The sequence below is a fragment of the Podarcis filfolensis genome, assembly GCF_964270895.1.
Source record: "Podarcis filfolensis genome assembly, chromosome: 2".
NCBI lineage: Eukaryota > Metazoa > Chordata > Lepidosauria > Squamata > Lacertidae > Podarcis > Podarcis filfolensis.
The window spans coordinates 122753469-122777605 of record NC_139605.1 but is presented as its reverse complement, the minus strand read 5'-3'; the positions used below and the strand labels follow the sequence as shown (position 1 = coordinate 122777605).

General features: G+C 46.6%; 1 protein-coding gene across 5 annotated transcripts in view; it reads right to left on the bottom strand.

Moving 5' to 3' along the window:
• NCKAP1L (NCK associated protein 1 like) overlaps positions 1-24137 on the bottom strand; it is a 68299-nt gene that overhangs the window by 16983 nt on the left and 27179 nt on the right. For all 5 annotated transcript variants that reach the window (XM_083599731.1, XM_083599734.1, XM_083599732.1 and 2 more), the window contains exons 16-26: positions 21929-22074; positions 19530-19662; positions 18586-18705; positions 16288-16427; positions 14473-14604; positions 11772-11990; positions 10817-10947; positions 9839-9936; positions 8823-8916; positions 8491-8573; positions 8193-8273 (exon numbers count right to left, since the gene is read on the bottom strand). In XM_083599731.1, coding sequence (XP_083455857.1) covers positions 8193-8273; positions 8491-8573; positions 8823-8916; positions 9839-9936; positions 10817-10947; positions 11772-11990; positions 14473-14604; positions 16288-16427; positions 18586-18705; positions 19530-19662; positions 21929-22074 — 1377 coding nt within the window. The remainder of the gene's footprint in view (positions 1-8192; positions 8274-8490; positions 8574-8822; positions 8917-9838; positions 9937-10816; positions 10948-11771; positions 11991-14472; positions 14605-16287; positions 16428-18585; positions 18706-19529; positions 19663-21928; positions 22075-24137) is intronic.

Here is a 24137-nt window from a genome sequence, read left to right as displayed (position 1 = left end):
TCTCCGGAGGGAATCGGCTCCGTAGCGTCTGGGTCTGGCCGCTGCGGCGAAGCGGAGACCCTTAAAATCACAGGCGCGGATGCCTGTGAACACAGAGACTCGGCGGGCACCATTTGCGCCCCCCCAATCCGCGACGGAGCCTTTTTAAAGGCTTCGGAACGGAGGCAGGGTGGTAGTGCTGAGAGTACTCCCTCGCCTACGGAGTGAAGCCGCAAGCCATTGACAGAGAGCGCCAACTTCTTCCAGGACCGATTGGACTCTAAAACATAAACCCGTGAGTAATACGGAGATTGGAACCTTAAAAAATTTTTTAATTTTGGATTTGGAACGAGCGGGAAGGGGCTAAAAAGGAAGTCCACCCCCCCCCTCTTGTAAACAATTTAAAGCAAAGGACTGGGCAGCTAAGGTCGAGAGAATTTGTTTTTGTTTTTTAATGAAAGATCTTGACTTCACGGTTTTGACACGATAAGAAGATTTACCGGAGGATAAAAAGAATTTTGGGAGTTGAAATTTCACCCCCCCCCCCGAGACCCGGGAACGTCCTATGAGAAAGCCTGTTGCATTGAAGATTTTGACAGCTGTCAAGTGAGCTGCTAGTCAGCTAGTTGTCAGCTGGAAAAAGAGAACATTGTTTCTGCTGTTCTTGCTGGTTTATTTGGTATAATTTGTTGAAAACAAGGAGGACTGTTACAAAATAACTGGACTTTTGGTTTTGAGCTGAAAGGAATACTAAGGAACTAAAATCCCCCTAGAGGGGTAATAGGGACACTACATCATAAAAATGGCTGGAGTACGTAAATTTCAAGCAGAATTGGACAGAGCACTCGTTCTCTTGGGAAACTTGCAAGATGAATACAATGCTTTGTCTACAGAGGCATCATTACTACACTGGACAGTAAACAACATTTTTGAGTCTGATAAGGACTTGAAACAGGAAGCCTATTCTACTGAACAAATAAATGAAACTGAAAGTGTAGATACGATGGAGCAATATGTGGCTTTTGAAGAAAATGAAGGAGGAGCAGGAGATTTGCAGGAGTTAAAGGAGAGTTACAATATGAGGCCTGACATGATGACAAAAAAGGACAATAAAAATTGGATGTGGAAAGCCTGGTCTGAATGGGAGTCTGGAAAATGGAGAGACCCTCTTTGGAGGAGATCTGAAGACCTGAGGATTACAAATTTGCTGAAGGGGAAAGCTGGAGCTTTGGGGACATTTGGATCTGAAAGAAATTTGAAACAAGAGTTGGAGCACCCCATAGGCTTTGCTTTCAAGGATGGAGGACCGGCTGGAAGTAACATGGATTCTGTTGGGCCGGAGCCCCTCCGAGACTTGGGGCTTAATATCAAAGACTATCAAAGAGACCGGCAGAAAGGAACTGAGAGAGATATAAGGGCCTCGGACGTGAGATCTCCAGGCTAAATAAATAACATAAAGACTGACGGATATTGGTTGGGGACTGGAACCGGGAAAAGGGTGGGTGGAGGCTGGGAATCCAAAGGGTACATAAGGATAATTTGCTTTTTATATTTTGTTAGTGGTAAGGAAATTGGGTAAATCGTGGAAGGGAAATTTTGGTCGACTTTAGGAAAAAGGTCTAAGAATAAATAATGAGGTATAAGTATTGATGTATAATTTTAAAAAGGTAAAATTGGTTTTTTCTTTTTAAATTAATTGAAAATAAGGTTGTTAAAAATAAATTGAGGAAATGGAAAAAAGAAGTAAAATAAAATAATAGTATGTTAGAATAAATGTTTAAGCTAAGGTAAAGAAATAAGTTAAGGACTTGCTGAATTGACAATTTGAATTGGAATACAAGAAGGGGAGGTGTAAGGAGGTCTGAGAAATAAGGTTAAGAATCATAAGTAACAGAAACTTTATGTGTTCTTTCTATTTTTTTTGTGTTTAGTTTTGAATATTATGTATTTTTGTGTTTTTTGTTTTGTTTATTTTTTGGTTTTTTGTTTGTTGTGTGTTTCTTGAAAATGCTAATAAATATTTTATATATAAAAAAAAAGAAAACAAGTCTATCTGGGTGTCCCTCCATCTTCCTGGAAGACAGATTTCTGGGTAGCAAGGCTAGCCCTACACAGCAGGGTTACAAAATGTGCGACTGGCCAAGCCCTTCTAGCCATGTTTGGTTTTGGAATCAGCCAAACAAAATGGGGACTGAGAAAGGAGAGACACTGTGTCCTTCCTGCTGGGCACTGTAAACCAGACCTTTGCAAGCTCCAGTTCCATATAGATGCTCAGTGGCCGATTACCTGCATTGGCCCCAGGGTTCCGATCTCATGCATATGCAGCAGGCATCCCCATTCCCCAAAGCACATGCCGCATGGCTTGGCCGGAACTGTCACTTTTCACCTATGTGTGGCAGGAAATGTGTCCTGAGGGCATGGCAAATTAACAACAGCAACAACAACCTGCCTAGTGTCCGTGCCATTACCCTCCCTGCTGGTCCATCTCAATGCTATTTGTATACAAATAGTGCGCGCGCACGCACACACACACGTAAGCAACCAGAAGGCATTACATGGGCATATCTCCCACTGATCATTCCCCAACCCCCAGCTCCTCCCACCAAAAAGTAGCTTGGGTTCCCCTCCAATTTGATCCATAGCCCATTTGAGGAACTTGCCTGTTCCTACTTCTTCTTAAGGCCTGGCAAGGCAAAGGGGAGAGCACCCATGTCTTTGCTCCCAAAGGCTTGTGTGGATGGTGATGAGGAATTAAGAGAGGTGTGTGAAACAGCACCACCTAGTGACACCAGGATAAGCCAGGAAATACTCCTTTAAGATGCATACGAACGGCTTTTAAAAAGCTCTGTGGGACATGGCCTTTTTCATTAGTGCAACAGTTGAGACTCTGCTGCCATTGCTTTTTCTTTATCAAAAAAGGTGGAGGAGGGAAGGAACATTAGAAAAAGCTTACTCTTCAAAGGGAAAGAGAAACCTACAGTGCCAGCTCTGCCCACCTCCCCTGGAGAAATGCTGCTTTGAAAGAAACCCAGAGAGGAGCTGATGTCTCTAAGCAGTTGAAAAGAGGACGGTGGCAGCAGAACTGCAGGGAAGCTAAGCAGGGCTACATGTAGCTATGCAACAAGGGCAGCAGTTCCTTTCAGCTGGATTCCTGCACTCAGCCTGCGAAGCCCCCCTTGGGGACACCTGAGGCTGCAACAGCAGCAAGGATACAGCCTCCCGGAAGCCTCAGATGATGCTGATGTGGCAACACCACTACGGAGCTGGTCCTTGTCAGTAACAGCAAAACACACACACCTCTAAGTTAAAGCAGCATAGCCGTTGCCAAATAGTACATTCTAAATTTAGGCAGTTGCAGGCTGCCCGAAGTCAGCAGGTGTGCAGAACTGCAAGTTCCAAAAAAACCTCTTTCAATTCCAGCACAAACACAAAACATGCAATAGAAATCAGACACCCTCATGCATGTGGTGCTGTATTTGGGTAATGGAACTTTGTGCAGGCTCTTGTGAGAAGAATTTGTAAAGGAGGAAGGAGCTATGTACTGGACAGTAGGAATAATGGAAGTTAAAAACTGGGCAGGGGGCGACAAAAGCAGGATACCCCAAAAGTCCCCTCGGCTAGATACAACACTGATCTCTGAGAAGGTAGCCCTCAAGATCAAGCCCACCTGAAGTAACACCCCTTTGGCATGGAAGCCCTTGCATGCATACATACGCGTGTGGCACATGTATGGTTCCTACAGGTCAGTTACTTAGGGGTAAGGAAAGAGATAATATCTTATTTAAAATTCCTTTGCACAGCCCCGGATTGAGTCCTGGCATTAGAAGCCATGTTTTTTAATCTAAACAGAGCACACTGCAGATCTTGCAAAGAGAGAGAGCTCGCATCTGTAGATACATAATCGTGATGACCAAGCTGTGGCTTGTGCATGTGCAGGAGTGATTAAGAACCACAGAAAATTAATCACTTTGTGTTTGTCCTTTTCCTGGAGCTTTTCACATCTCCAGTGCTTGAACTTGGGGTGTGTGCGTGTATTAATGAAGTCCCTTTGCCTCCTTCCCTCCAGCTTTAGCCAAATCATGCCTTCCCAAGGGGGGCTGAGACTCCATTGCCCCGCTCTCACAATTCAAGTACTGCACAGCAGCACACAGGTTCTCCACTTCCCCATTCTTTCCAGTCACTTGGCCAATCTAACAGCTGCCGCCCCCCAGCTTCCCACCAAACCACCCCCCAGCCTGTAATACTTGGCCCTGGTCTTGCATAAAGGGCCTTCCTTGTCTGCTGGAACCAACTCCTAAGGAAACAACCTGATCATGATTCTGGTTTCCCACAAGCCTGTGTCTCTCTGGTTCTGGATGGCTCCAGACAGAGACTGATTGCTGCCCCCGCTGTCATTCTGCTCAGGAGAGATGTTCACCATCTCTCTGATACAGTCCAAAATACCATTTCCCCTGCAAGTGGCTGGGGATGCAAATCAGTCTTCTCTATTCATCCACAGGGCCTCACCACTAATAATAGTTGTAATTAACTTTCAGGCTGCATTGCAAGGGGGGGGGGAGTTGGGTAGGTAGAGAGCCCTAACCGCCCTGCCTAGGAACTCATCAGCCTCCTCGTGGACATTCTCCACACACATCCTGGCCTCACTGGTGCTCTTGTTGAGGTAACATCATCATCATCATCATCATCATCATCATCCAGTTACAGATAGGTAGCCATGTTGGTCTGCCATAGTCAAAACAAAAAAAAAAAATTCCTTCCAGTAGCACCTTAAAGACCAACTAAGTTAGTTCTTGGTATGAGCTTTCGTGTGCATGCACACTTCTTCAGATACACAGACACTGTGTATCTGAAGAAGTGTGCATGCACACGAAAGCTCATACCAAGAACTAACTTAGTTGGTCTTTAAGGTGCTACTGGAAGGAAAAAAATTTTTTTGTTTTATCATCATCATCATCACATTTTATTTATACCCCACCATTCCCGTTTCAGAAAACCAGGCTCAGGGCAGCTAACAACAAATTTTAAAAACTTAATTGTGATACAACAAAAATCAGCATAAAATACAATATAAAAGCATGAATAACAATAAATTCAAAGTTCAAAAATCAATTTAGGGGAAAATCCATCCAATAAAAATCAGGTGATCACCAGGGCTAGCTGGCTAAATTAGTCCTATTTGGGCCAGCGAGGAAGCCAGGAGAGAATTAGCTGTGGGATTCCAGAGCAGGTAATCTTCATAAAAAGGGGAGGGGAGGGGAGGGGAGGGGAATAAAAGAGCAGGCTAAATTCAAATTGAAAGCCAGGCGGAATAGCTGTCTTACAGGCCCTGTGGAAGGAGATTAAATCCTGCAGGGCCCGAGTCTCATTGGATAGAGCACTCCACCAGGTCGGAGCCATCACTGAGAAGGCCCTGGCCCTCGTGGAGGATAATCTGACTTCCGTAGGGCCCGGGACCTCTAAACTATGATTATTCATGGACCTTAGGGACAGGGATGGCACAGGAGCCAAATACTCTGGTGAACAAATGCCCCTAGTGGCAGGACCCAGAACAAACGTCATATCCAATGCAGGCAGGCGTGTTTGTGGAATTCATTAAGTTCAGCAATTCCACAGTACGTGAATTCAAACTGCCAGAACTCCTGGCGTGGTCACCTGTACACCGAGACACAAGGCAGCAAGAGAAATCTGGGTAGAAAGTTCGTAAGCAAATGATTAAGAAGTAGTTTTCAACCATACCGTTGCTTTTCTGCATCCAGTACCTCCATAAAACATGAGCTGCATGGCCTTTAGCAGGAGCAATGCAGGAGCATGCATGCTATAGTCCAAATCTCATCCTCCTGAGCCTACATGACCAACGGCCAGGGTTGATGGGAAATGCTGTCCAACAACATCTAGAGGAGCACAGGTGAGGCTCCCCACTCTAGCTTTAGTACATACTTCAATGCTCCTTGCGATTTCCAGAGGTTCCAATTACCTCTAGAATTTCATGAAGCAGCCCAGATAAAGCTACCCATGAAATTGTCACCCATGAAAGGAACTGCAGTTTTGCAACCTGGATTGCCCTAAACCTAGGCCTTTTACTCAGTCCTTGTTTTCCTGGAGCTGTATCCAACCAACTTATACTCTGAGTAGACCCACCTGTTAGTCATGCCCATTGATTTCAATTGGTTTACTCAAGCACAGTTTGCACTGAGCAAAGGAAATCCAACCTTGGTAAATGTTGTCTCCTTGACCTTCCCACCCCTTGGAGAAACAGGGCAAGCTCAACAATGAGAGCTGCAGTCCAAAGCATCCTGAAGGCACCCAGTTTGTGAAGGCTGCCTTACACAGCTCCTATTGTTGTAAACTGGCTCATAGACAACACCACTGTCATCAAATTATAGCAGGTATCAGGCAGAGAGAGACCTCTGCCTGTGACCTTCAAGAGTGAGAGAAGACAATCCTGGACTAGGATTGACAAGCATTGGCATATGACACTCACCTATGTTCCTTTGTTCCACTTGCACCTTGCAACTGCTAGAAGCATAGTAACAGCAGAACCAGCCAGAAGGGAGGATACTGGCTATTCTTGCAGCCCCAACCCTGCAGCTGGGCTGCAAGCAGACCAATTTGCTCATCCAACACCCAAAGACCTCCACAAGTACCCCTGCTCTGCAGTGGGGTGGAGGGGTCTGCAACTGACGTATCACACACCAAGATGACACTCTCTGCGGGAGCCTCTCAAGGTTGCAACCTCAATGCCATGACGCAATCAACCATGAATGAGACGCTTAAGTCAGGACATGTCACAGGATACTCCGCACCATGGGAGATCAGAGCTTCTAGGAGGGGAGGACAACCAATCCCCACAGTGGCATATAGATAAATGAAATGGAACAGAGATACACCCTTGCCTCAAATGGAGGCAGAGGAGGACTCAAACAGTTTGACTAATGCAGAGAGATGAGCTTATGTCCTCTGCTCCCCAACCCCTCCCTACTATTTGCAGCAATGGCTTTCAATGTAAACTGTTCAGCCATGCAGAGTATGTGGAACCGGAATGATGGCACAGCATGAATCCTAAACCTTGAGCCATCAGAACTGGGCTGAAATTACCTAAGGCAATGGATCCACCGGACTCCTGTGCAGGGCCTCCAATGGAATCATATTAGGTCACCCAAGCTTAATTGGCAAGCTCCACACCATAGCGCTTCCCAGTGCCATTCACTTCATACCAACATTATTACATTTTGATTAAAACAAATTACAATTCACACTCTACCCCTTTTTATTGAGGAGGAGGAGGAGGGAGGTGTCACAGACCAAGGAAGAAAGTCTGGGGACTCAGCATAATTTAGGAACTTCCATCATTTTGTAACTAGAGCACATTTAAGTTTGTAAGGAAGGAGGGATGCAGCTGGAGAGCATGCAGAGCAGTCCAGCTGTACCTTAGTTGTGTGCTTTCCTGCTTGCCAGGGGGTTGGACTCGATGGCCCTTGTGGTCTCTTCCAACTCTATGATTCTATGTACCAGGCAGGAAAATAGAATGCTACATCTGTCTCTTTATCAAGTCTGTTTTGGCAGCAAGCAGCTTTTCCCATCGTACTCAGCAAGGACTTCACTTCATTTAGTCTTTCAATCCACACATTAATTTTCGCTGCCCCTTCTTAGATTGGGAAGGGGGAGCTTCAGACCCCAACTGTGGCTCCCGAAGCCTCTTTATCTGGCTCTCGGGAGACTCCTGAGGCCACACCCCTTATCAGCCCTCTTCTGCATCTTCCTTGGGTGTTTATGCCTGGCTAGAATGTGTCCTCGAACTCTGATCATGCTTCTTGCTTGCCTGGGTGGAGGATAGAGAGGAATGGGCGAGTGTGCATAGACACAAGCCTCCCGAAAAGTGGTAAAAAAATACATTTATTGTTCCACTGCCATGTGGGCCCCCGAAGGCTCACCAAAAAGGAATGCAGCCCTAGGGGTGATAATGGTTCCCTATCTCCACCCAAGATAATGCCACATGTGAACCCACCATCTGAACACCGTGTTTGGGGCCAGGTAGAGGCTGAAGAGAAACAGTTTAGACATGCTAAGCCCGGGAATGTGGGATTCAAAGAACCAAGGCTACTGTCACAGTAGCATTCTGGAAGCATGCAGGAGAACTGACTCACCTGGCAGAAGCTAAGTTATATAACAGACTCTTCCCAGGCATTTTTAATACCAAATAGAGTTAAATTCACCTTTATGTCCATGTCAGGATCGACAAATTCCTTCAGGCACTCGATGGGGCCCATCAGAAAAGGGCAGTGATTGGTGAACACCTGCCAAGAGTCAGAATGCAAGAAGTGATGCAACAGAGAAGTGCTGATTCTTCTTGCTTGCTATACTGCTGTATTGCCTGCCCTTCCCATAAGTCCTGCTGCATAAAACCATTATACTTTATCATCCAGCATGATCAAAAGGAAATCAAGGAGCAGGAATGAATGCTTTTGCTCTGGGTGTGGCTGGGAATACATACACAGATTTGCGATCACTCACCTCTTGAAGGCCCTCTTGCGCCAGGGACCTGAACCACAGAATCTCCCCAATTATGGTCATCCTCTTCAAAACATTTTCGGCGGCTGTGGAGAACACATGGTTATTGGTCCCAATTTTCTAGCAGCCACAGAATTCCTGGATGTGCATAACTTGCTTAGTTAATTCTATGGAAAACAGTACAGTCCAACCCACTTTAGGACAGAAACCCCAGTAGGGATGTGTAATCTGGTTTCATTATTTGGATCTTTGAGCAGGCATTCTTACAGCCTGGTGGCTTCTGGAGCAGAGAACAGAAGAACTGAGGCCGTGCGTAACCTTTGCCTGTCACCTACCAGTTAGGCGGGGTAGCAGTGCGGCCATCTGCTCTGGCTGGTAGAAGTTAGATCGGATCTGAACCAGTACATCCATATTCTCTGTCACTAGTTTCTAAAAAGAAGAAAATAAAGTTCTATCACACAGACTTTGAAAACTGGCCATACGATGTCCTGACAGGGCAGCTCAGCACCAACCATGGTCCTGATGTTGTGCCTGAGTTCAAGAAATACCCCACCACCCCACACTAAGGTGGTGGTGAGAGGTGGCAAGATGCTGAGAGAGGGTGGAAGGGGAAGGAGATAGGGGCTGAGTCCAAGGGGCCAACCATGAAGGAACAGCAGCCCAGTCAGAGAGGGGATGGACACCTGTGTCTTCCCTGGCTGTCAACCCAGAGGGAAGGAGCTTGATGCTGCCACCCTTGTGGCCCCAAACACTCCCCAGCCAAGAGACGGGACTATGGTCTGCTTGGCTGTAAAGGCCCACTCACGGGAAACAGGAAATGGGTGTGGCTATACAAGAGAATGCCATGCTGAGGAAGAAGGATCTCCAGAGCTTGTTTCAGAGTCAGAAACTAGGATGAGAAGGGACATGGTTGATAGACAACTCTCTTTTCTTCCTTCTGATGCCTTGAGCAATTGGTTGACAACAAAGGATAGCCTTGAGTGTTCAACTGAGTGGTGCCTGATGCACCACCCTGCACACCAGGATTGTACTCTCATCAGTGGGTGACCAACTCCCTCAACCCTGTGGATCAGTCGCACAGGAGAACCCAGCGGCAGCACAGCAAACAGCAAATCAGTTGGTTCCACTGATGCATGTGAATCAACAGAGGCACAGACATACGGAAGCTCCTTTTGAGAAAAGCAGTCCAGCTCCAACCTGCCCATTCCTTCCCACAAAACACAAGGACATTTATAACACTCAGATGCTCTGTTTTAATCAGTGCCCCTGAACCACTGTTCACACGATATGTCAGAGCTGAGTTGCAGGACAGCAAATTGCAGCAAGCTCCCTTCTCCTCCTGGCTTCCTACCTTCAGCTCCACCATTTGCGAGGTGATGTGCCACATGAGGTTATCACTTAGGAACTTCATTCCGTAGGGCCCAAGGAGTTCTGCCAGGGCTCGCATCTCTGCAGAGGGAGGAAAAGGTAACCGCATACTTTGCAGACCAGCAGCAGCCACAGTGTGGCCAATTCTTTATTGCTGTTCCCTGCGGATGTCTGCCAAGTGCTGGCTCCTCTCTTGATGATGCAGGCAGCAACAGAGGCCTACGCCAGCCAGACAAACTGAGAGGCCTTGCCCACCTTTCTCTGCATTGTGCAGGACATCTCAAGCTCTCATTGGCTCCTCTCAGGACAGGTCCTTTCCTCCTCTCCTTTCAGGACAGGTCAAATCGTAACCATGAATATTTTGGCAGCCAGATAAGGATTACTCTCTGCTTCCTCCAACTTCCTGAGCTCCAGCTTCTATCCTCCTTTACTTGCTTCTCCACACCTTACTATGGATTGCTTCTTCAGTTTTAAACATCCACTATAATCCACATGACTGTTTGCCCAAGATAAAGAAATGGGCTTGCTAATGGATTTTGTGACTTCTACTGAGTAGCAAAGTCACAGAACCATACAATTGGAGGGGCACTCATACAGTTCAGTCCAACCACTGTCACAGTGCAGGAATGCACAATGCAAGAGCATCATAAACAGATGCCTGTCCAAAGGAGCAAGGGAGAGCCTATCACCAATGGTTTCACTGTCAAACAGCTCTTACCATTAAGGTTTTTCCTAAAGTAACATTAGTCCTGATGGCTAGGGTGGGAAAGAACAAGTCTTTGCTATGTGACAGGCACTTGGGTATTTGAAGAGTGAGATCATGACCCCACCCCTCTCCATTCCTGGATGAATAACCACTCATCGTGGCATCACGGTGGTCAGTCTTGTTGCCAAATTCAGCTCAAGAACCACGACTGCAACTAAGCCTTGGGTGCTCCAGACTGGGAGTGTGAGCACCTACCTGAAACATCAGAAAACTCTTCAGCACTGAAGGTCTGTTCCCCTTCTTTGGGTATACTGACAAAGGTCTGCATTGATGGGGAAAGGACAATGGAGCCCATGCTGGCTTGGCGCAAGAGTGACTCCAGGTACCTGGGAGTGACAGCAAAGGAAACATGATATAATTTAGCTCAACAAAATGCTGCTGGAGGAGTCAGCTGATTAGCAGGTGGGGGAGGGGAGCCATGTCTATGGGAAAACCTCCTTAAACGGGACTTTGGCCCAGAGTAACAACTACCTGACACCTACCTGCCTCTCTTACTACTGCTACTGACCTTTTTTCAAAGGAGAGAGACAGAGATGACAGAGTTGAGCCATATCTGCTGAGCCTTTGTTTCCATATGCATGAGTGAGGCTGCTCAGTGCTTAGGGAAAGCTCTCTGCATATACTTAGGAGAACTCTCTTCATTAATATCTGAAATTTTGGCATTTAAAGCAGATTCAGGGGCTCGTCCTGGGGGGTCTTGAAACAAATTATGTCCTGCCTACTATGACAGTAAAGGTAAAGGTAAAGGTACCCCTGCCTGTACGGGCCAGTCGTGACCGACTCTGGGGTTGCGCGCCCATCTCGCTTAAGAGGCCGGGAGCCAGCGCTGTCCGGAGACACTTCCAGGTCACGTGGCCAGCGTGACTAAGCTGCTCTGGTGAGCCTGCACCAGCGCAGCACACGGAAACGCCGTTTACCTTCCCGCTATAAAGCGGTACCTATTTATCTACTTGCACTTAGGGGTGCTTTCGAACTGCTAGGTGGGCAGGAGCTGGGACCGAACGATAGGAGCTCACCCCGCCGCGGGGATTCGAACCGCCGACCATACAATCGGCAAGTCCTAGGCGCTGAGGTTTTACCCACAGCGCCACCCGCGTCCCTATGACAGCACAATGCCCCAACCAGCCCCTCCATTTCCCCAGCCACATACCAGTTGGTATAGAGTGTGGTGAGGGTCTGTTCCCCACTTGCATCCAGGGGCTGGGTCTGCTGCAGAAGGACGTTGCGGAGGAGGCGCCCAGTATCCAGACCTATGCGATGCATCAGTGAAACCAGGAAAGTGGTATAGGCCTGCACACCTGCCAATGCTTCTGAGGGACGTGCCAGTTCTGGGGAGCTTGGGTTTGGCTTTGCCAGCCGCACCAAAGACCTGGGGGTGGGGATGTGAATGGTTATTGGATGTACATTGGCCAAAAGAAAAAAGCACCCCAACACCACAGCCCCTACACAGTTGGGAGCTTGATGCCATCACTCTGCCTACCTCTCAAGCTAAAGTTTCCCAATATGTAGTGCTATGTTGAATAGCTTGTTTTCTTAATGAGCACTGAGGATCAGGTGATGTTCCAGGCAAGGAAGACAGGTCATATCTACTTGGATGTTTGGGACTGAAATCTGTGCTCTACTGGCAGCGGCGGGGGTAGGGGGGGTGCGGTAGATGGCAGTATGAGAAAAACATAAATGTAGCCAGTGAAGGAGACACAAGCCTGAGTTTTCCAACTGGCTGCCAAGAAGCAGCCATGGGGAGAACTGCAAGGACTGAATGCTGTTGCTTTGGGGGAAATAGTGGTCCTTTGAAAATTAGCGAAGTTTGAGCATCTGCTCCCCATTGCTCAACTAATTAGCCAGCACTGAGCCCAGCCCAGCTCCTGTCAGGGTGATGAGAATATCAAGTGCTTTGCTGTGATCCTGCCAGCTCTGTTCTGGGACTTTAATCTTTGCAGCAATCACTTGATTTGCTGACTTTCTCCATACAGTTAGTCATAAGCACTTTGCCACAAAGAATGACGAAACAAAAATTAAAATATGAAAACACCTACAATACATTGTTACCCATAATACTTCCACAAAGACAAATCAAAACAGTTTCACAACAGATACATGCTTCTTTAAAAAAGCCCTCAGTATCAAAATAACTATGTCATTACTAAGGGGAAGAGAGCACCCTAGTAGGTGTTGGGAACTGAATGGGCATTTTAAAAGAGCAGAAGAACATCCCCAGAGGAAACAGCCTTTGGCTTAGATGGTAAATGGCAAAAATTCTCGCCTCTGGCATGGCAGTCAAAGCCTGCTGTCAGAACCTGCTGCAAAACCGAACCTCAACAGCTTTGCTGATTAAGTTTTGTTTGTTGTTTAGTCGTTTAGTCGTGTCCGACTCTTTGTGACCCCCTGGACCAGAGCACGCCAGGCACTCCTGTCTTCCACTGCCTCCCGCAGTTTGTTCAGACTCATGTTTGTAGCTTCGAAGACACTATCCAACCATCTCGTCCTCTGTCGTCCCCTTCTCCTTGTGCCCTCCATCTTTCCCAACATCAGGGTCTTTTCCAGGGAGTCTTCTCTTCTCATGAGGTGGCCAAAGTATTGGAGCCTCAGCTTCATGATCTGTCCTTCCAGTGAGCACTCAGGGCTGATTTCCTTCAGAATGGATACGTTTGATCTTCTTGCAGTCCATGGGACTCTCAAGAGTCTCCTCCAGCACCATAATTCAAAAGCATCAATTCTTCGGCGATCAGCCTTCTTTATGGTCCAGCTCTCACTTCCATACATCACTACTGGGAAAACCATAGCTTTTAGTATATGGACCTTTGTTGGCAAGGTGATGTCTCTACTTTTTAAGATGCTGTCTAGGTTTGTCATTGCTTTTCTACCAAGAAGCAGGCATCTTTTAATTTCGTGGCTGCTGTCACCATCTGCAGTGATCATGGAGCCCAAGAAAGTAAAATCTCTCACTGCCTCCATTTCTTCCCCTTCTATTTGCCAGGAGGTGATGGGACCAGTGGCCATGATCTCCGTTTTTTTGATGTTGAGCTTCAGACCATATTTTGCGCTCTCCTCTTTCACCCTCAATAAAAGGTTCTTTAATTCCTCCTCACTTTCTGCCATCAAGGTGGTGTCATCTGCATATCTGAGGTTGTTGATATTTCTTCCAGCAATCTTAATTCCGGCTAGGGATTCATCCAGCCCAGCCTTTTGCATGATGAATTCTGCATATAAGTTAAATAAGCAGGGAGACAATATACAGCCTTGTCGTACTCCTTTCTCAATTTTACCCCTTCATGGATCACTGCCTTGCCGTGGCGAAGGGGCTTGAATAACTCAGAGAAGCTATGAACTATGCCGAGCAGGGCACCCAAGATGAACAGGTCATAGTGGAGAGTTTGGACCAAACGTGATCCACCTAGAGGAGGAACCGGCAAGCCACTCCAGCATCCCTGCTAAGAAAACTCCATGGAAGAGGCAGAGGAACCGATTAAGTTTTGCTAAATACGAGGTCAGCTAGCTCAAATTGTGAAATCTTACCAGCACATGTTCAGGAGATGCAGTCACCAGGACTGAAGCACTAAGCCAACAGAAGCAAGTGAATGGGACAGAGGATAGCAGCAGCACTTTGGGGGCAGCCAACTTAATTACACATCAGTGTAATTACACTTCAGTGTAATTAAGCAAGACTCAGGTGTTCATATCTAACAAATCCACCCCACTGTCACCTTCCTGCCTATCCCACATAATCGGCACTACTGAGCAAAAGGTGTAGCACATGCACCATAGCTGTGTACTTCTATGGCTTCTCTCGAGAACAGACCCATAATGAATAGTGCCACATCACTTTCTGCTGCGCCCCTCACGTCCTGTACCTGCTAAGGCGTGTCTCCAGCTGGCTGCTGAGGTACTCTGCTGGAGTCACGGTGTGCTCAAAGACAGCAAAACTGGTCACGTTGTTCAGGCTCCAGCAGATCTCAGTCAGCGTCAGGTGCAGCTTGTCCAGACTGGAAGTGGGGGTGGGGAGAAGAGGATAGTGGGTTAGAGCAATTGATACCGGCTGCCTGGTTTGCAGGAGGCAGAGAAGTACTGGCCAGGCGAGAACCTCATCAGTCCAACTCCAGAAGCACTTCGCAGGTCAGATGTAAGAGCCAAGGACAGAAGGAGGGGCAGTAGGATACGCTGTCTTCCCATCCCCTGCTCTTCTGATCATGTCTGTTTACACACACACAATATGTATATGAAAATGCAACCTATTATAAGCAAAATGCCCTATCTCTGGTCAAACAGGCCCAATTATATTGAATATTCAACATGTAGCAAGTCATTTAAAGCATAAAATGCCATTAGTTTATCGATCACCCACTCTCCCAAGCCTGCACTCCACCCCAAAAACACAGAGTGTAGCTGGTTTGGGTCCTCCCATTCATTCCGTCCTCTGGTTCCCTAAGGACACCAGAATCACATCTTGCTGCCGCCATTCTAGTTCTCCCTTCAGGGAAGCACCCCACCCCACAAATACACATTAGGAACTATGGATGTTCCCAGTGTCAGACTTGCACCTCACTGCTGGGAAAATTGGAGCTCATTCATTCCACCTCTGACTGGCAAGTCTCTAGTTCGAGAGACCCTGCAATAGCACCACCGTGTAGTGTTTTGTGGGAGAATATTCCACATTTTTTGGGTGGGGGGCAGGATAGCTATAGGCAAGCTTTCTGCCATGTGCAGGGGAAACATTGTCCACCTCTGGCTGCTTTAGCCTTATTTACCACTACAGCTAAAATAAGACGTGATTGATCTTCTGACTTTAAAACAAACTTCAAAAAGAAGCTGGGGTGGGGGCCAGGAATGCTCCAATTTTCATTGGAGCAGCAGTTTTGGAGGACCCTCCCACATGCCCTGCATAGGAAGGTGGGCAGGAAGGAACTAGGGATGTCATCCTCTCACCCTGGGTGGAAACAGTAGCCTAATTTGCAGAGAACTGCAACAACCCATTTGAGGATCCCTCCTCCACTGCAGAAAAATAACCCTTCCCCCTGTACTGTTTTCCTGACCAAGCTTCCCCTCTCCAAAGCTGCTATTAGCCCTGCTGGGCAGGAAATACATATACCATATTATGTCTGTCTTTTATTTCTGAAATTATGAATAGCTTCAGGTCAGCAAGCAATTTCAGCCAGGGAAAAATGGTGGGAAGTTTAAACATCCCCTCTCTTGCAGCCATTGCTTCAATAAAAAAATGGAACTGCCATGACTGCTTTTTAAGTTAAAACTCCAGAACGTAAGGAGATGTGAGAGCATGCACACAACATTTGTTTTGACCCGCCCCCTAGTTGGAGCCATAGAAACACCTTGCAAAACACCTAGGATTAATGGCATTTTCCATGCTAACCACCAGACAGATCTTTGCATGCTTGACTGGTGGGGTGGTATCATTTTAAGTGCACCCTTGGTCCTGTTTTAACCGTATGGCAGTGTTTCTCAAACTTGGGTCTCTAGCTGTTGTTGGACTACAACTCCCATCATCCCTAGCTAGCAGGATCAGTGGTTGGGGTGATGGAAGTTGTAGTCCAACAACAGTTGGAGACCCAAGTTTGAGAAACACTGCCATAAGGCTTCAATCGTGCTGGTATGAAGAAGTCTAAGCATTAACGTTGCCCATGACGTGCTGCATGGGTTCATTGTGGCCTTACTTGGTGACCAGGCTACGGTCTTTCCGGTGGCTCTCTGCACCAGGCTTGTCCCTCTCTGGCTCTCCCTTCTTGGACGATGCTTTTTGGGTCCTCTTGTTCCGAGCCTTGCTGATGGTGGCAGCACAGTGCTTGGGTAAGAGCTGGGAGACATAAAAGAGGCGAGGGGGTTGTGTGTGGGTGGGTGTATTAAGAAAGGGTCTGCTGCAAATCACAAGGTGTGTTGAACCAAAGGTGAAATGTTCTGGAAGGCCAGCAAACACCATCTTGGTAGTCAAGATGACCCCCAAAATAATTGGTAGTTGTTGAAATAATGAGCTTGTCTATATTTACGTTTCCTTGCTTTGATATATGCTAATTGGCTTGCTTTGATGCTGTGCTTATCTTTGGCCTTGCTTGGGATGCTGGGCTCTAAGCCGAGAGAGGGGAGAAGCTTTGGATAGCTGTCATCTATGGCTTCACCAGCCTGGTGTGATGGGAGGTTCTGGGGAAACTGACATATGTTGCTTTGCGCATAAGGCCTGTTTGCTTGGGCGCAGACATGTCATGAGGACCTCTCACTGTTGTGGTGCCCCTCCCGTGACTGTAAAGCCAGTGAGGCCCTGCACGCTGTGTTATAAGTTTACATATTTCCTTAATAAAATGCTAGAACTGGCTATTCTGGCATTCTAGGCATCCATTTTTGGTAACCCTGCACCAAATCACTTGCACAAGCCCTCCTTGGGGTCTGTGGTTCAGAATACAAGGATAGCAGGGGTGAGGTGGGGGTGGAGAAAAATTATTCCCTGGGCAATCCTTGCTTCAACAGCCAGGCATGACCCCTGGTCACCAGGAATCTGTACAAGGCAGTTATTCTGATAAATCCTTTGCAGACTCATCACTCCGGCTGCCCCCTTTTTTGCATTGTGCCTACAGTCACAGTGAACTCCTCTTGCATGTGGGAGTGTTCTCTCAGTGCCAGGGAAGTGTGCAGTTTTTGCTCCTTCCCAAACTATCCAAGACTTAACAGGAGCCACTGAGAACTGAGTGAACCTCTTTCATCATAGCTACACAGCCTCATTGGCATAACTTCACCCTGGGTTCCATTCCATTAAAAGTGTGGAGGATCTCATTGCCTGGGAGAGTGCTGCCTGCTGCACTGACAGAAGATGGAAGCACTTTCCCAGAGAGAAGACGTCATCTGTCATGGGGCTTGTGCTCAGCAGATATTTTGATTTACAGTGGTACCTCGGGTTACATATGTTTCAGGTTACATACGCTTCAGGTTACAGACTCCGCTAAACCAGAAATAGTACCTGGGGTTAAGAACTTTGTGGCGCGGCAGCAGCAGGAGGCCCCATTAGCTAAAGTGGTGCTTCAGGTTAAGAACAGTTTCAGGTTAAGAACGGACCTCTGGAACGAATTAAGTATGTAACCAGAGGTACCACTGTACCCTGACAGTATTGAATTGTATTAATTGTTTTAATGAATTTGTTGCTGTTGTTGTTTGCTTCGTTCATATGCAACTGTGTTTGATAATACAGTGATTGCAATGTTATGATGATTATTGTGAGCCACTCTGAGCTCAACATTTGTTATTGGAAAAGTGGAATATCAAATCATATCATATCATATTCCTTTGTCCTGCCCAAGAGACTGCAACCAGGATTGTAAGATTTTAACTCTGCTTTTGATGCTTATTTGAATGTGTTCTAGAAGAGATTGGATTATCACCCTGCTATGCCAGTAAGATCAATGCTCATTCTGCAGATCAGCCAAGAACAAGTACATAACATAGGCCTCATGCGGAGAGGAAGAACAAACCAGATTCATCAAGCCAACAATCCGTGCAGTTTTTTTGTTTTTATCTGCTCTCATATGATTTTTATACCATTTTATTGTAGTTTTGCCTCTTTATGAGACATTGGATTTTACTGTGAGCTGCATTGGGTGGGAAATAAATGTAACACAATAATAAAACAGGAGGATTCAAACTTGTCATTCAAAGTGCAAGATATCTTCAAGTTTCCAAATCAGATTTTATCTACCTGGGTTTCCCTGTTTCATTCCATTTTGGCCAACCATCTTTTCTGAGTTCAACATGCCCAGGAAATGTCTGGCAAGCTGAATTAGTCATACATTCTGCCCGATCTTCCCCTGTCCCCTGCCCCATATGCTCCAATCACAGAATAGTGATTGCGCTATCCTATGCTGCACAGAACTCCACTAGGATACTGCCACTTTCCCCACTCTCTTCATGCCAGTCCCAGATCTGCCTCCGATGCCCGTTGCCCAGCGTCCATAAAGGAGTTGGCTTCCTACCTGCTCACTCAGGTTGCGCTGTTCAGCAGAGGCATCCAGGATACAAGTGCAAGCCTGTTTAGCCATCTCTTCCAGGAAATTGTTGCACAGACCCAAGGCACAGCTCTGCAGATGAGGATACTGAACCAGGAAAAGAAAGAAGCGCCTGAGATCTACAAGGCAGCCTTAGGTGCCATGCTTGCTGCAAGTCTCTGCTGGCTGCCCCCTCAGAGGCTGTGAGTGGGCACTTTCCTTGTTCATTGTCACAAGACAGGGTTAAAAGAAGGGTGCTCCAAAGGCCTGCTGTCACAGCAGCCTCCAGTAGTGCAAAGCTCTCTGTCCACCGACAGTGGGATTTATTCTTGAGTAAAGTGAGCATAAATCTGCAGGCCTACCAGCTTAATCCTATGCGTTTTTTAATCCAAAGAAAGGTCTGCCGTGTTCAGTAAGGCTTACTTCCTAGAAAGTTGCAGCTTAAATTAAACAAAAGTAAGGGTAGAATTCAGCGCCACACTATTATGATCTTTCCGTCAGCAAAAGCATTTCTGCTTGCCAGATGGAACAATTTCCCCTCCCCTCCCCCTGCTATTTGGGGGTTCTCCTGACCCTCTGGAGGAAATGTGAGAGAGCGGGGAAAGTCCCATTGCTTTCATGGGAGTCCTTGTACTAGTACACCAGGTTACTTGAATCTGGCCCTCTATTTTCAAACCCACACAGAATAAATTATCCAAATAATAAGCTTCATTTACATAAATGAATACAGTGGACAAAGTTCTGTTTTTCTGGTTATCTTGGTGCAGGATTTGACATTTTTATCTCAAAGTAGACCCAGCTCTGACTACAAAGCATGAAAGCTGAACTCATATAAGCCCAGTAAGGGCACTCTCAATGATTTGACACTTGGCGTCTTTGCTCTTTCAGCTCCAGCTGCTTCTCCTTGCCCTCCCCATCACATGCATACGCACCTCCTCAGGGCACAATGGGTGGGAGGCATGGCTGAAGTCAGCACACAGAAGCGGGAAAGCAATGGAATAGCGCAACATTGATGGCTCCTCCATGGTGGATGCAAAGAGTTTCTCCAAGAGGCGCACATAGAAACTGTTAAAGGAAATGAGAAGTCATGAACCAGGGCAAGTGGGAGCAATCAATGGCACACATGAAGTTGCCTTACGCAGAGTAAGACTGTAAGTCCATCGAGCTCAGCATTGCATATAAATATTTTGGGGTGGGGAAGGAGTGTTTCCAAAAATTATGTACAAAGTACCGGTAAGTACTGTAAATAATTAAAAGTCACAAAATTTCAATCCACCAGAAAACTCAAATAAAATAATTAAGGAAGCCAGGTTCAAAGTGTGTGTATGGAATGTCAAAGTTAGCTAAAAGGGGACATGGGTTTTTAAAAGTTGAGAAACCATGGTAGGGGGGTAGGAGAGCTGAAAAAAAATTGCATGTCTGATAACCAATGCACACCTTTGGTTTCAGATAGCACATGGATAGACGAGTGTAAAAAGCCCAAGACACAAATTTTCATAGCTCTCTAGCGGATACGTGGCTCATTTACCAGAGGTAAGGTATTTAACTCTGAAAGTGTATACAGTGGTACCTCGGGTTGCATACGCTTCAGGTTACATACGCTTCAGGTTACAGACTCCGCTAACCCAGAAATAGTACCTCGGGTTAAGAACTTTGCTTCAGGATGAGAACAGAAATCATGCTCTGGTGGTGCGGCAGCAGCAGGAGGCCCCATTAGCTAAAGTGGTGCTTCAGGTTAAGAACAGTTTCAGGTTAAGAACGGACCTCCGGAACGAATTAAGTACTTAACCCGAGGTACCACTGTACTCAATTCTAACCAAACTAAGCCTTCTAGGAGGCTTTTCCCTAAACACATTACTTCTGGTAAATAAACTACCATAGTCGCTAGAGGGCTGTGAAAATTTGTGTCCTGGGCTTTTTAGACTCGTCTACCCAAGTACTATCTGAATCCAAAGGGGCACATTGGTTGCCAGATGTGAAACATCTTGGCATTCTTTTCAGCTCTCCTACTCCACGATGGTCTACACTGAGGGCTCATTCACACTTCCACTTCTCCCATGCCTAGAAAGGAAGGGTCTGGGCAGTTTCTGCTTGACCCATGCTGAGTGGTTTTCCCCAGGCCCTGCTCCTTTCCCAGGGAAAATCCGCCCTTTAATGTTAATCCAGAGATCACTCAAATTGCCCTTTGCTCCAACTGAGTGCCATAGAGTGGGTTTTCCCACGGAAAAGCAGCAGGAGAAGAGGAAGTGTGGATAAGCCTTGATTAGAGCAGCTCAACAGAATTTCATAGGTCATTCCCAGCCATACCTGGAGATGCCAGAGACTGAACCGGAGACCTTCTACAAGCAAGGTGGATGGTCTACCACTGAGCTATGGTTGTTCCCCATAGAAGAATAGGTGCTTCTATGTGCCAATGGGCACCAATATGAATGTGTGAACTTCAAAGGAAGTTCTCTGGTTTGAGAGAAGTCTTGCTTCTCAGTGTACACATGTTTTCGTGTCCTAAGTTTTGAAACACTGCAACCTGTTTGCCAGACATGTAAGCAGTATACACATCACCGCTCTGCTCACCAAGCCCCCTGTGTAATCCCCCCATTAAGCCCTTCCCATGCCATGCAACTACTCAGCTGGCTTTTCACCTTCCCAAGCCTATTTCTGAACCCACTCTTCTCTCGTATTCTGCAGCCCTGCTATGCACCACTTTTTACCTTCATCCCCATGTCCATGCCTCCTCCTCCCACTCCTTTTGTGCAACCCCTCTTCCACACACACCTACAACCTTGTGCTGCAACTATGAAGCACCCTTTTCCCCTTCTGCCCAATGATGAAGCCACCATTCTCTCCAATTCTGCAGACCCTTTCATATCCCTGCTTTCATCCCCAATACCATTCCCATGCCTCCTACTCCCTCCTTTTTTGCAAACACCTTTGCACCACCATTTTCATCTTTATCTCCTCCTTTTTCTTAGTCCCTTCTCCTTATTTTTCTCAACTCACACACCCATTTCACACACTTGCTCATCACCTCCTTAGCACAATCTGAGCTGGCAACAAACAGTACCACACTGCAGCCAGGATGGTTGTGTGAATTGGCACCCTCTTTTCTTCATTCTTTATACCCAGAGAACCTGCCTATGGTGGGGCCTTTATTTTCTAACCTTCCCTTCAAAAAAAACTCCCAACATTTGCCATGTAAAACCAAACCAGACAACTATGCAAATTAAATGCATTGACTGAAATATTTTATGTTCTGGTAGCCGACATGCTCCACCCTGTGTGCCCCAAATCTGCTCTGCTGTCACTATTACCTTCCTCCATGCCATATACACACCAGAATATAGAGAGGTCCGATGTCTCGACCATCAAGTCCTCCACAGAGTCCAGCATCTTAGTGTGAAAGACGATGAGATTCATCACCTTGGCAATGTCATGATTCTCCCGCAGTTGCAAGGGAGCCTTACTAACGCTGGTGTATGCCTAGTGGAAGGGGAAAAAAGATATTCCTTGGGAGAAAGAACCCATGCTCTCTGACACTTCACCCTAAACACTGAGAGTAGCACATTGCTGTTGTTGGCATCCCTCTGTCTCGAGACAATGGGGTGTTTTTCCAGGAGCGAAGTCAAACTGCTGGAGAATCACAGCACCTGCTGTGGCTGCAGAGACCAGCAACCTGTAATTGCTGCCTTCCACATTACTTTTGCTGTGTTAGCAACACTGAAGTGACCTTTCCAGGGTGCAAGCCTGGGCAGCGTGTGTAGAGGTCCTGCCCAGACAACAAGACCTCTTGGCCTCACTGATACAGTCCAAAGGAAAGCAGAGTGACACATTTGGTACCAGCTGGACTGTAGGAGTTGCTGGAAGGAGGCATACAAAAGGCCATCCAAACATCTTAGGGACTCAAGATTTGTGTAGTTTACTCCTTAGTCTTTGCTTCTCCCAAACATGTCCCACAAGGCAGTGGGTATGGATTTTTCCTTGGGGAATCTTCTTGCAGGATTTTTCCTTGGGGTTTACCCCTGAAGCCTTTCTCATGAATGAGGATAGCCGCTGGGCAGCAGAGGTTTAGGATCAGAGTTGTTCTTCTCCTGGATGGGCTACCTTCCCAGGTTGACAAACCCCAACAGCAAGATTGCTCTAAATTACAGAGTGACAGGGCCAATTCACATACACATGTACATCATTTGATCACACCCTTGACTCTTCTCAACTGAACATGTGACTGTCTCAAATGAGCAATATTACATTTTGAGCGTTAATCAAAAAACAGTAAAATTGTACGTGCAGTAATTAATCTGTGATGGCTCATTTACACACACACGCTAATGCTAGACTCAGTCATTATGGAATATGCAGGTTCAAACCTCAGGAATGTGGAATCTACTTTTGTTATTTACTAGAACCTTGAGATCCACCAACAAGAGGCAGGTCCAAAACAGCGACTTAGCCAGGCAAACATATGTTAAGTGTTAAAGAACAGGATGCCTCTGAGCCCATGCTCATCCCAGGAATTTGTGATCAGTTCCCCAACCAAGCTCACAAGTGCTATGCAGGGGACTCCCCACTTACATGGAGGCTTCTGCATACATAAGTGGAACCATGTGAAGTGGGGAGCACCCTCTACACATCCTCTCTGCTGCTCTTTCTCCAATACATACCAAAAATACTGCATCCCAAAATATCCACAACTAGAACTGAAGCTCTGGGGCCAGCAGGAGGCTGGTGGACATGCAGGAACGCGGTGGCGGCTGTGCTACCCTGCACATCAGTTGTCAGGCAGGGAGGCTGGGCAGCCTGAGCAAAGCCCCGCTGCGCCCCCAGTCTCTTCAGGGGTTCCTCCAGCCTCACTGACATCCTCTTTGGGCCTCGGGGTGGGTCTCCTCATAAGTTATGAGGACTCTCCAGCTTTCTCCCACCATTTTCGGTTTGAATTGAATTATTTATTTCCCGGTGCCGCACATTCCTTTGACTGCACGTAAGTTGAGGGGCAACTGAACTGTACTGTACCACTCCTTTGGATATCCCCCAAAGCATTTTTTTTGGCAACTGAATTTAGGAAAGACTGGAGGTTTTTTAATTGTTGCCACTGTTAAGACAATGGCAGAAGTCAGAAAGCCAATCCACTACCATAAGATGTACCAGATAAATCAGAATACACAAACAGAGAGAGAAACAGACAGACAGAACTTTAGCTAAAGCATCAAGAAATGCTTCTTGATGACAGGAACAGCATTTGTCAATAGAAAGGCCACCTGAGGTCTTCAAACAAAGGCTGGGCAGCCTTGATGCACCTAACAGGGATGTATATTGAAGCTGGCAAAGGCTTAAGGGCCAACAACTTAGACTTTGCATGGTTACATGTCTTTAGCCCCAGGTGAAAGCCTTTCTCTTTACACAGGCCTTTGGTCATTAAATAATCTATGGCCTGTTAGATGGGGGGGGCTGTTATTTGGATTGTTATTATTATGCTATCTATTATTATGCTCTGTATTACTTTTTAAAAAATGCTCTGTAAATTATGTTCTTAATGCTCTACACTGCCC